The 10,377-nt window shown below is 45.3% G+C and overlaps 1 protein-coding gene across 6 annotated transcripts; it reads left to right on the top strand.

Moving 5' to 3' along the window:
- The first annotated feature begins 3,200 nt into the window (after positions 1–3,200).
- Positions 3,201–9,842, top strand: LOC148034232 (homeobox-leucine zipper protein PROTODERMAL FACTOR 2-like). Of its 6 annotated transcripts, XM_087679204.1 has the most exons (13): positions 3,576–3,913; positions 4,157–4,307; positions 4,407–4,490; positions 4,611–4,864; positions 4,978–5,095; positions 5,256–5,447; positions 6,185–6,763; positions 6,965–7,066; positions 7,293–7,502; positions 7,598–7,775; positions 7,930–8,261; positions 8,386–8,478; positions 8,652–9,842. In XM_087679204.1, the coding sequence occupies exons 4-13, from the start codon at positions 4,716–4,718 to the stop codon at positions 9,141–9,143; spliced, it is 2,445 nt and encodes an 814-aa protein (XP_087535330.1). In that variant the 5' UTR covers positions 3,576–3,913; positions 4,157–4,307; positions 4,407–4,490; positions 4,611–4,715; the 3' UTR covers positions 9,144–9,842. The 6 variants fall into 6 exon arrangements, with proteins under 6 accessions (XP_087535328.1, XP_087535327.1, XP_087535325.1 ...); XM_087679202.1 differs by lacking the exon at positions 3,576–3,913 and adding an exon at positions 3,201–3,303 and having other exon boundaries at positions 4,157–4,490; XM_087679201.1 differs by having other exon boundaries at positions 3,573–3,961; positions 4,157–4,490.
- Positions 9,843–10,377: the final 535 nt, after the last annotated feature.

Genomic DNA, 10,377 nt, shown 5'->3' on the forward strand with positions numbered 1-10,377 from the left:
GGGAGAGGAGTAGGGGGTAGCTCTGTGGCAAGGCAAGGTGTGATGGGCTGTAGAGCTAGGGCGTTGTGGCGGGGGAAAGAAGGATGATAGAGGTGATGGCAGCTAGGCCAGATAGGAGGCACAGTTAGACTGGCCGCATAGAAGGAGAACGTGGTGTGACGGTGGGCTTGCAGGCGAAAGCCCTGGTAGGCTGTGCATTGTGGTAGGCCGAGCGTTAGGGCAGGAGATCAAGCGATGGCCAAAACGGGCTAGGAAAGAGGATGGGATAAGGCATCGATGGTGGCAATGCATTGGGCATAAGGGTGGGAGACCTGGCGATGGCAGGAGCCTAGGGTGGTGTGAGAGTAGCATGGCTACGATGGCAGTAAGCCGGGTGACGGGTAGAAGGCCTAAGCAATTGCATGCCACTAGGGTGTCAAATTTGTTGGCCGCACAAGCAGTGTGGCCGATGGAGGGGGGAGAAAGAGGGGCGGTGCAAGAGGTGTAGATGGAGGGCGAAGATGGGATCGATGGCAAGACTTCAAGCCTTACATCACGCGTTGGGCCATGAACTTCATTGCCAGCACAAGCAGTGTGGCCGATGGAGGCCCTGACATGGTGGCAAAGTGGGAGGAGAAATAGAGGAGCTGCAGGAGGCAGAGATGGAGGGCGAGGAGGGGAGCGACAGTAGGACGCCAAGCCTTGTCCTTAGGGCAAAAACCCTAACCTTTTTTTTTTTGGACAAGGGGATAGTAGGCTCCCCCTTGCTTCCTATGCTTCCTGCTTCCTCTTCTTTTTCTTTTTCTTCTTCTTCTCCTACCTTTCTCCTTTTCCTTTTTCTTTTTCTTCTTATCCTGCTCTCTTTTTTTTCTTCTTCTTTTTCTTTTCTCCTTTCTTTTCTTCTTCTTCTTTTTCTTCTCCTCCTTTTCACCTTTTTCTTTTTCTTTATCTTCTTCCTTTTTCTTATTGCTCTCTTTCTTCTTATTCTTATTATTTTCTTCTTCTTTCTAACCTAAACTACATGCACCAATTGTGATACCATGATTGGCAAGTTCATGAAAAATAAATCTGTGAAATCATGATCATCTAGGGGAGACCACCCTAATTGAATTGACAAAAGTAAATTATTTTAAAAAAAGAAATATGAATAAATAAAAAACATGGTCATATCCTAGCTAGAATGTGTAACATACCTTTTTCAATGTTATCATAAATTAATACACTCAATAATCCAAAAAAACCCATCAAATCCTAACTATTCACAAATATATTTTGGGAGTAGCAACACAATGCCCCCCTATTCCACATTACAATACACGTACAAGCGATCATGTGATCAACATGTTCTTGGTCCCAACAATGGAAGTAAAATGTTGTGCTACTTGAGCTCAATGTAGTAGCACATACCCTTATTTCTTTAAGAGCTTCAACACATGAGAACCAACGACTATCTCTCACATAGTCTCTCGCACACGAATATAAGCATTCATTTGTAGTGAGTCATATCCTTCCTTCAATCCTATGAAAGATACACTTTGCACACTCCACAATCCAAGTGAGTGCTCCTTCGACTCTTAACCCTCTACGACCTCCATATGCAAAGAAGAAGCATGGGTATGGCAAGAGAGAATGCTTGGAGAGAAGATGAGTAGAACTTTACCCTCTTGGTTCCTCACCCTCACTCTCTCTCTCTCTTGCTCTCAATCTCTCACTCTCACTCTCACTCACTCTCTCACAATGAAAGTAGGAAGATAAGTGCACAAAGTTTGTATACACATGAATAACTTGTTCTATTCATTCTCATTCTTTTTATACATGGCTTTTAGGTTTAGGGTTTTCCCATCTCTCTTGGGCATCCAACCCACTTTTGGGTGTTAAGACCTTGGTAATCCCTCATTGCATGCTTTTCCTGCAGTAAGAACGAACTAGAACCTTTATGGTTTTTCAAGGGGAGCCTATGTTATCATTACAGCTTACATGAGATCATGCTCGACTTATGGATTTATATGATTAATCAATACAATTATTGCAACATTTTGGTAATTCCGAGAAAAAGTAAAGTCAAGAGAGAGAGAGAGAAATAGAGGGAAAATTTTTGGAAAGAGAGGGTGAGAAAAAATAAAGTCAAGAGAAAGAGAGAAACATTAGGAAAATGAAAGACAATATGTGGAGAAGTCGCTGTGGGAAGGGGCCTAACATTCCTTGCACATGAAGTAGGTGACGATAGCGTATTGATATATGAGAGAGAGAGAGAGAGAGAGAGAGAGAGAGAGAGAGAGAGAGAGAAGCTGCTCTGCGAAGTTGGGAAAAGTGAAATATAAAATGCGAGGGCAAGAAATGAGAAGAGACAATGAGAAAAGTGAAATATAATGTGTATAGGAAAAAAGAGAAAAGTGAAGTTGCTACGCTATCCTTAGGAACAACACCGTTACATTAAGAAAAAAAAAGCTTGTCACTTTTGAAAGCTCCTAGAGATCCCAGGTGCTAAGCCTACCTTTAAGGGATACATCAGAGCTTGCTAAAAGACCTTTAAAAAAATGAGAATGAAAATTTGCCTAACATGTCACTCGATTTACAAACTTTTTGCCTGTTTTGTGGAGAAATTCTCCCTTATTGCGTGCCCTAATACCTATTTTACCCGACCTGCTATGACCACGTGACCAGACCCTTTCTACAGAAAACATTGCACATGCACTTATTAAGGTACCGGAAATTCACCGGTCCACGTGTTGGGCGAATGGCCTGGCAAAACCTACAAATTTTTTTATTTTTATGCCAGCTTCCAGCCTTCGGCACAACAGAGGATGCAAAAGAGCGGAGAGAGAGAGTGGCGCATTCAAGGCCACATTCAAGAGGGGCCTGCGAACACACACACACTCTCTCCATTCTCAGTCTCTCACTGCGCTCTCTGAGTCAGTACACTCTCTTCAAGACTCCTTCTCTTTCTCTCTGTCTCTGTCTCTCTATCTCTCTCCCCGCCCCCTTGTATGTGCTGGCTGTTCGTAATAAAAACGAGATCTGAGCCTCGTGTGTAGAGCGGCATTTAAGACGTAGGGTCCTACCATTTCAACCGCAAAGGTAAGGCTTCACTTTACAGCAGCAGCGGGGCCAGCAGCAAGTTGGCTCCACATGCTAGGAAATTTGAAAATCCTCCAATGAAAATTACAATTTACGGAACGAGAGTCTCTCGCAAGTTAACAAAGAAACGTGCTGTTGTGAACCATAATCGGGAGGGGAATGCCAGAAAAGTGTTCTTGTGAACCATAATCGAGGGAGGTCTGAGACTTGAGGAAGGAATTCGCTTCATGAAATGATGGCCTTAAGGTTCCATTCCATTCATATTTATTTATATTCTCCTATGAGTTTTGGTTCTACCCAAAATATGCGTTATGCGTTCCGCAGGGTATGTAAGAACATTGCAATTGGAAATTGCTTATAGGAAAGGTTAAAAATGGTATTGGAAAGGTTAAAATGGTCGTGGTGTTAATCACCGCGGAAGTCTGTTGCATGTCGTCCAGCAGCAAGACTGTCTTTGTAACCTGGGTCATCAAAGTCAAGCGATTTACTTTCTCAATTACCAACAGGCGAGTTTCGGCTTCCCTCACCTCCCTTCGGGAACTAGGCTAGTAATTGAACGGATGTCTCTCGAAGCCCCGGACCCCGGTCCTCTTTAGTTGCGTGCTCCTTTGGCCTAGATAGGTAGGCGAACAAAACGACTACTGACGACAGGGCCGGGCACAGGGCTCATGAGTCAACCCAGCTGCTGTTGTTGCTTCTTCGTGCCTATTCATTCATCACTTCCTCTCCGCTTTTCTTCTCTCTTTCTTCTGAGCCTGATTTCAGGTGCGCAAGGCGCAGTAGTGTTTTTGGAGATCGTCCCTTCATTTAATTACATACGTCGCGAATTGGAAATTGGACTGGATGATAGAAATAGGTACTCCTTTGTACCTATTTCTGTTGGGCTGGAAATAACCTATATAATGTCAGTTCCTCTTTTTCTCTACGCCTCTTGGTTAGCAACATGCTAGCTTTCCATCTAACCACATAACAGAACCTGCTTATTCCTGTCGACTCTCGAGCTTGTTATACTTTGTGCCGTGGCTAGAGAGAGAGAGAGAGAGAGAGAGAGAGAGTTACAGCGGAGCAGGCAAACAACAAGCGCTCTTCTTTGTTCCAGGAACCGTTGATCACCTTATTCCACCCGGCCTGTCGACCTGTGAAGGTGCTGTCTATGGAAGATGCTACAAAGACCATGTCCATGTTCTGGCTTAAAATAAGTGCAGGTCCACAGTGGATTAATTAGCCAGCTGATTACTGACTCAGGCAAGGTTAGCCTACTGCGCTGCAATAGTAGGTACATACGGCACAAAGGAACTGATTTGATGATGCCTAGCTCGTACCTGAGTAAGTCGACAGTCTTTGCACAGTTGTCATCCAATGCGACACCTCGACTTTTGTCGTCCAGCACAGGGGATCAAGCGTTGCAGAATAGCAGCTATATTGGGCGCGAGGTAATTAGAGTAATCGATTACCAGGGGTTCAGTCCACCACAGCTCAACTTCAAAACTGTCACTTTGGTTCTCTTGTAGCTTATGTGTACTAGATCAGCTTATGTGCTGCTATATGAACAGTTGGGTGCAGGAAATAAGCTCAAGGCCTATCAGCTGGATGAAGAGGATTGCTCAGCTGAGCAGCTGAGTGGGGGCGCAGATCATGAACAGCAAAAAAACATTAAAATGGAAGGAGCTGCAGCGGCGATCAGTGGTGGCGGAGGAGCAGCAGGTTCTGGAGAGGAACAAGACCCGGATAATCAGCTGCAACCTCCCTCTAAGAAGTCCAAACGCTACCATCGCCATACCGCCTTCCAGATTCAGCAGCTGGAATCGTGAGTAAAGTCGTATCGGCAGATAGGAACTGCATACTCTCATTAGTGCAAGCGCGTCTCGATACGCTGGCGGCTTCGTCTGTATGAAAAGAGCACCCGTGCTATGTTTGCAGGTTTTTCAAGGAGTGCGCCCATCCCGACGAGAAGCAGCGGCAGGAGCTGAGCGAGGCATTAGGGTTGAGCGTGAGGCAGGTCAAGTTTTGGTTTCAGAATCGGCGTACTCAGATGAAGGTGTGTGCAGTGCAGTGCAGAAATGAGCCAACGATCACTTGCAAGTGCAGAAGTTAAATTTGTAAAGCATAATTAGTGTGTGAACAAGTCTAATGTTTGTTGTGACTAATGTAAAGTAAAAGATGGCTTGGCGAAATGTAACGTAACGACGATGAAACAGGCCCAACAGGAGCGTTCGGACAACGCGCATCTTCGCGCGGAGAACGAGAGGCTGCGGACGGAGAACATTACCATCCGGGAGGCCATCAAGCATGCCTCTTGCCCCACATGCGGCACCGGGCCCTCGACGTCCGCCGACGTGGCATTTGACGAGCAACAGCTTCGCATGGAGAACCTGCGGCTGCGGGAAGAGGTAGTCCACCAGTCATGCCTACAAATCTAATAATTGACGTTGTCGTTGCACGCATCATCACCTACGGGGGTATTACAGCTTCCCACGACCCTTGCCTCCCCGGTTATTAAAAGAATACACTGCAAATAACCTCAATCCCCGAAGTAACAAAATATCAATTCGATTGGGCAGCAGGAGGGATCTAGCACGTCTCGAGGCAAAACTCTCTGTTATTGACTGGTTTATTGTGCTCCAAATGGACCGGACATTGATTGTCGAGCTTCTGTGTGAACAAAATATGTCTGGACGTATGGCAGCCTCTTTCCTAAAATTTTAATAATGGGATGAGACTGGTCAGTAATGGGTCTCGTGTTTGGAAGCTGGAATGAACTTCGTGTATCTGCTTGCATCCAATCCGTCCAACCAGCCCTAGCTCTTAAGGGGTAGCCCTGTATAATTACATATTAATTGATGATTGATGAAGGGAAAAATATGGGACATACTTTCCATTACACTAACTTAAGCAGGGTACCCTGAAAAGTTTTTCCCTTCAAAATGTAACGTTATTTTTAATGGTACAAGTTTTTGCACCCTTCTCTGAAGAGTAGAAAGAGGCTTGCCTGCAATTCTCATTCCTAATTTACTTACGAAAAATGTAGTCGTGAATCGTGGAACAAGGCAACTGTTATTTAAGAGAAGCTTTTCTAGGTGTACTTTCATCTTTTCAGTTATCATGTGTCCGTGATCTGGTGTTGCAGCTGGAGCATATAACCATGGTTGCAACGAGGTATTTCGGCCGGCCCATACCTCAGCTGGGTCGCAGTATCAGCAACGTCTTACCAGGCTCCTCCTTGGAAATGGGAGCAGAGATCAATAACGTGGCCACGTCGTCGGTCCCCACCATTCTGGCAGCAGACCAGCATCATCATGATCATGATCATCAGCATCATCATCAATATCAGCAGCCAATTGGACTCGTGGAACAAGCAGCAACGACAGCAATATTCCACGAATCGAGACCAGTACAACAGCAACATTCTCCTACATTGCTAGAGATAGCTCTGAGGCCGGGAGGCATATCCGAGATGGAGAAGGCAGCAGTGGCGGAGCTAGCAATGGGCGCCGTTCAAGAAGTCTTGCAGGTGGCGCACGCCCAAGAGCCCCTCTGGATCCAGGATAACAATAGTAATGCAAGCAGGCTAGACACTGACATGTACTTCAAGCAGTTTCCGGGTGGAATTGGACCGCGCCCACCCGGGTTGTCTACTGAAGCCACCAGGGATACCGGTCTTGTCATCATGAATAGCTTAACCCTGCTAGATGCCCTCATGGATGTGGTAAGCCAATGGAGCACGATTTTTCTCTCTCCTGGTCCATATCTTGTTGATACTTCCACTACTTGGCTAACCAATAACCAATATAACAGTTAATACTCTTACGTTGCAACTAGCACATGATATTAGATATGGTCGCACGAATGAAGGTTGAGTTCACCGTGTGTAATAATATAACGTCGTCTCTCTCGTGCATGACACCAGAATAAATGGATGGAAATGTTCCCCAGCATCATATCCAAAGGCCTTACCGTGGAAGTTCTCTCTCCGGGCATTCCACCCACACTCGACGGTGCCTTGCAGCTCGTAAGTACTCTGGATGTTATTGCAGTAGTATCTCATTGACAACGTCTCCGTTTAATACTACATCGACTGGATCTCTTCCGTTCATATCTCACGACAGCTCCTAATTGATGCTAGTGTCAGTGATAATGCTAATGCTAACAGCTGTCTTCTATTGACATTTCATGACAGCTACAAAATTAGCACTAGTTTGTAATCAGAACGCTGACCGGTGCTTCTAGTATTCCAGATGTATGCGGAGCTGCAAGTTCTATCACCGCTTGTTCGGACTCGGGAGATCTATTTTCTACGGTATTGCAAGCAAGCGGCTGACAAACTTTGGGTGATGGTGGACGTATCCATCGATTGCTTGCGGGATAACCCTCCTCCGTGTCTACTCCAATGCCGCCGACGGCCCTCTGGCTGCATCATACAAGACATGCCTAATGGCTACTCTCAGGTAGGCAATAGAAAGTTGCATTGAAATAGTAGTGTAATTTAACTTGCGGACTATTGCTCTCGTTGTAATTCTCATTGTAGAGATCACCAAATTAGCAGGTAACATGGTTAGAGCACCTGGAGACGGATCAGCATGACGTCAACCCTCTGTACTCGTCTCTGGTGGGCAGTGGCACAGCGTTTGGAGCCAAGCGTTGGCTGTGCACGTTGCAACGTTACTGCGAGAACCTTGCAAGTCTCTTGGCCACTAACATTCCGGCCCGGGACCTAGGGGGTAAGATATACATACACACACATATATATATACACATACTAATAAGATAAGATGACCTATCACCACAGAATAAGATTAGTAAAACGCTAAGCATTACTCGTACATCGACAATAACAATCCACACGGATGCCGACAACTTTTCATGTTTTTGCAGTGGTGAACAGTCTGGAGGGGCGACGCTGCATGCTCCGCCTTGCTCAAAGGATGACGAATCGATACGTGGCCAATGTGAGTGCCTCCTCTACAAGCAACTGGGTGAGCGCCAATGGCGCAGGGCCTACTTCAGCTACTACAGGAGGACTAAATAAGGGCAGCAGCACTAGCATCAATATTGCTGCTGCGGCAGCAGATCATGAAGATGTGCGAGTGATGACTCGCGACAATCCTGGTGATGGGGTTCTCCTCTGTGCGGCCACGTCTACATGGCTGCCCTTCTCACGGCAGCGAGTGTTTGATTTTCTCAGAAACGAGCGCTTCCGAGCACAGGTAGACTGAACTAAGTAGCTACTAGCATGACCCGTTTGTTAATCATATTACATCGATCATCTTTTGTTCTTGTTATATACTTCATCAATAACAATGGCGTTGAGTGGGCTATTCGTTCATCCAGTGGGATGTGCTCGCCAACGGGCCGACTCAAGAGATGATCCACATTGCCAAAGGCCAGCATCCAGGGAATAGCGTCAGCTTGCTCCGAGTCAACGTGAGTCGAATGAGTCTTTAGTTTCTAGCAACAATAAACAGAGAATTCCTTCGTTTCATTTCGTTATCATTATCATTATTATAATTAAGATAAGACGATGGTGATGATGTCGTCAATGAATTATTACCAATAATTTGTTATCCTTGAATGCTGTTCGCGGCAACAATACATAGGGCTCGAGTCCCAGTCAAAGCAACGTCCTGATACTTCAAGAGAGCAGCACCGACGATTCAGGGTCGCTGGTAGTGTACATGCCTGTGGATTTCTCGACGGTGACGAGGGTGTTGCAAGGTGAAGACCCGTCTGATGTTCTCATGCTACTTCCCTCGGGGTTTGTCATTCTTCCCGACGGTCCCACAGAGTCCACCATTGATGCCGATATCACAGCTACTACTGACGGAATCCACAACAATAATAATGATATCGATGCAGCACCTCCTGCAGACGATCCATCATCATCATCATCATCGACTCCCCATCTAATTATAAACAAGCCGGCCACTTCAACAGGCGGGGGTTCCCTCCTCACCGTCTCATTCCAGATCGCAGTGAGTCATGTGCCTTCGTCAGGGAAACTCAACATGGATTCCGTCAATACAGTCAGCAATATCATTCTCACTACCCTGCAGCACATCAAGACAGCTCTGCAACACTGGGATCATTAATCTGGCTGAAACCTGCGTAACGTATCTCATAACTGCAACTTTTATCTTGACGTTGCAATCAATGCCTGCTGATAGACAACTGATGCAGTACGTGCAACAGCCACATGATATGATACGACCCTTAATTCTCTTCGAAGTATCCTCGCACTGAGCATGGCCAGCCCACCAGAATTACCTATACTCATGGAAGGTGCCTGATGCTGCTCAGCCCAAACGATGCTTGGTTGGTGATGAAGTCAAGAACGCACCACAGAATTCCTGCTCTCAATTTTGTTTTGGAAAATACGCCGCTTTTATTTATTGGCAAGAATGATGGTTCGGGTATTGACTTCTTCAAAGCAGCCAGGATTAAACAGGCTTCACTATAGAAGTAAGTTGCCTTTCCAATTCCTATGACACACTAACGCTTCTAGTAGGAGAGATCTTTTTCTTTACAAACCTGCATGAACAGATTTGCTGTGTCCTAGAAGCTTAACCCGCTTCTAGAATTGTATTCTTCCCACTCACATGTGGAGGCAGCTATTATTTCCATACTGTTACATCGCACCATGGAAGGGACACTAGCCCCTTAACATGTACGTATCTACCATTCTTCATTTAGCGTAGCGTGTGCGCTTAACTCGTTTGGAAGTGTGGGAGGATTGTCTGAAATGTTAAGGAACACTACCCCCTTAGTATGTTCGTATCTACCAATCTTCATGTCGGCTTGTTGTGTTCGTAAACTCGTTTGGAAGTATGGGTCGAGTGTTTGAAATGTCGATCTTACAAGAGAGTTCGATGAGATGCGAGAGACAGGAAATTGTCTGTACGTTCTTTACTAAGTTTCGAGTATTGTGAAAAATTTAAACCTAAGACACATTATTCTGGACTAAGTTCCGAATATTGCCAAGTTCTAAACCTGAGAGGATAACGTCTACCTGCAGCCTCCCTCGTGAAAGGACATGCTGTATATTTCTTACGGTGAGCCTAGGTTCTAAGGTTGGTTTATGCTGTTGAGAACTTGGGACTAAAAGGTTCATCCTTCTGTTTTATTAAGTTGAAATGCATGAGCTTGTGGAAAATAGTGGGTGAATTTACAAACATTATTAAAAAAGTAAATTGCTCTAAAGCTAGAAATGCATTATAGATCCAATATTTGGACATAAGAAAAGTATTTACAGCATAGATCAAGTGGACTGTTTTTTAAAAGACCTTGTAATGCTACCAATTGAATATAATAATCAGGGAACTTGTT

This window comes from Lygodium microphyllum, chromosome 6, assembly GCF_053477565.2.
Source record: "Lygodium microphyllum isolate KBCC chromosome 6, Lygodium_microphyllum_v1.1.10, whole genome shotgun sequence".
In the NCBI taxonomy this organism is placed as follows: Eukaryota; Viridiplantae; Streptophyta; class Polypodiopsida; order Schizaeales; family Lygodiaceae; genus Lygodium; species Lygodium microphyllum.

Excerpts from the sequence above, each read along its gene's own strand:
- LOC148034232 (XM_087679202.1), top strand. The coding sequence starts at position 4,362 with ATGATGCCTAGCTCGTACCTGAGTAAGTCGACAGTCTTTGCACAGTTG. Across the intron at positions 6,764-6,964 it reads TAGATGCCCTCATGGATGTG|AATAAATGGATGGAAATGTT; the intron begins GTAAGCCAATGG and ends GCATGACACCAG. Across the intron at positions 8,479-8,651 it reads TCAGCTTGCTCCGAGTCAAC|GGCTCGAGTCCCAGTCAAAG; the intron begins GTGAGTCGAATG and ends AACAATACATAG.